Below are 1,504 nucleotides of genomic sequence, written 5' to 3'. Positions count from 1 at the left end.
GCGTACTCGTACATGGGCAACGAGATATCGTACCCGCTGAAGCCGTTCCTGGTGGAGGACAGCCGGGATGCGTTCTGGGACCGGTGCCTGGGCATCGTGCACACCATGTCGGCCAAGATGTTGCGCATCAACGCCGAGCCCGCGTACTTCACCGAAATCTTTACCGAGCTGAAGGCGTGCGGCACGCTCAGCATGGTGCTGCAGACGGCGTGATGAGCGTCGCCGCAGCCGCCTCCGCCCGCGGTAATCGTAACACCGGCGGCGTGCAATAACGCCGCTACTGCACGCACCGGTTGCCGCCGCGACATCAGCAGCATCAGCGGCCGGAGCGACAATCAGCGGGGGCGGCGGTGGCTTCAGCCGTAGCAGCAGCAGCAGCAGCAGCATCAACACCAGTTACCGAGTCGCTGACCGTCGACGAAGTCGGGCGACCCACGGCGGCCGCGACTCGTCGTGCGAATTCGTCTTCCCGTCCGTCCATCATGTACAAGCGCGCGTCAGATCTGAAACGGACCCGGTTCTGGCCATGACGAGACCACTGTACGCTTTCCATCCCCTCCTTTTCGCGCGTAAGTTCAGGTGAAACGAAAAAGCGTCTTGCCCCCGCGCATCCGTCCTGTTCTACCGGAAGGCTTTCCGAATCGATAGATCTCTCTATCCCCGCGCGCCGTACCCGTTTTCCGATCGTGTGTTTACAATGCGCGAACGGAGACTTGGGTCTTTTAATTTTTTCCTTTTTTTTTTTTATTCTTTCTTTTCTCCTCTCCCGCCCTTCGTTATTCACGATCGAAACCGCGACACAATCGTTTTTCTCATTATTTTTTTCTCCACGCTACGCTCGCCTCGGCCGACGCGAACCCCATATTTTAAGCGCACAAGGGGTGGTAGACCGGATCGCATGCAGCCCGCAACAGCGAGAAGAGTTTTTATTTTTTCGTTATTATTTTGCAAAAGGGTCGAATGGCGGCATCGTGGAGGGTGCCACCGCGTAATTTGATTTTTTTTTTCGTCTGCGGAAGGGTCAACGATCGTGCACAACGCCATATTTTAAATATTTTCCAGCGTACATGTGCGCCACGGTGTAACGCGGTGTAGGTAGGTACACCGACTGTTATTACAGAAAATTCACAGCGACAACAGCGATATCCAGCTGATAATAAATGATAATAAGCCCTACACGTGCGGAATGGCTGTTTTGTATCGGCCAGGTGATATAATTGAAAGTTTTAATTCGAGTTTTTTATATTTTTAAAACAATCAATTATTTTTATTTTTTTTACCCATGTATACTTAAACAAGATCAACTTTCCATTTTCCGAAGGATATCCTAACCTATAGTTTAAATATCAATTTCTCAAAGTAAAAATTGAATAACAGTATTGAGTATTGATTATTGCCGACAATCAAATAATTGTTGTAAGATATTTAACTTGCCACCATTTTCACAGTTTCCTTCTCTCATAATTTCCAGGTAACAAAAAACTTTGAATGATAAATATAAAAT

General features: G+C 48.9%; 1 protein-coding gene across 1 annotated transcript; it reads left to right on the top strand.

Annotated features, from left to right (window-relative positions):
- LOC112680633 (cyclin-dependent kinase 5 activator 1-like) lies at positions 1-1,268 on the top strand (the record flags this gene model as incomplete). Its single annotated transcript, XM_025550800.1, is given in 1 exon segment — positions 1-1,268. A coding segment is annotated over 1 exon segment (213 nt), but the record flags the coding sequence as incomplete, so codon positions are not given.
- Between the last annotated feature and the right edge of the window lie 236 nt (positions 1,269-1,504).

Source organism: Sipha flava, unplaced genomic scaffold (genome assembly GCF_003268045.1).
Source record: "Sipha flava isolate LNK unplaced genomic scaffold, YSA_version1 17908_pilon_pilon, whole genome shotgun sequence".
Lineage (NCBI taxonomy): Eukaryota > Metazoa > Arthropoda > Insecta > Hemiptera > Aphididae > Sipha > Sipha flava.
The sequence above is the reverse complement of the archived record's forward strand: the minus strand, read 5'-3'. Positions and strand labels throughout refer to the sequence as shown.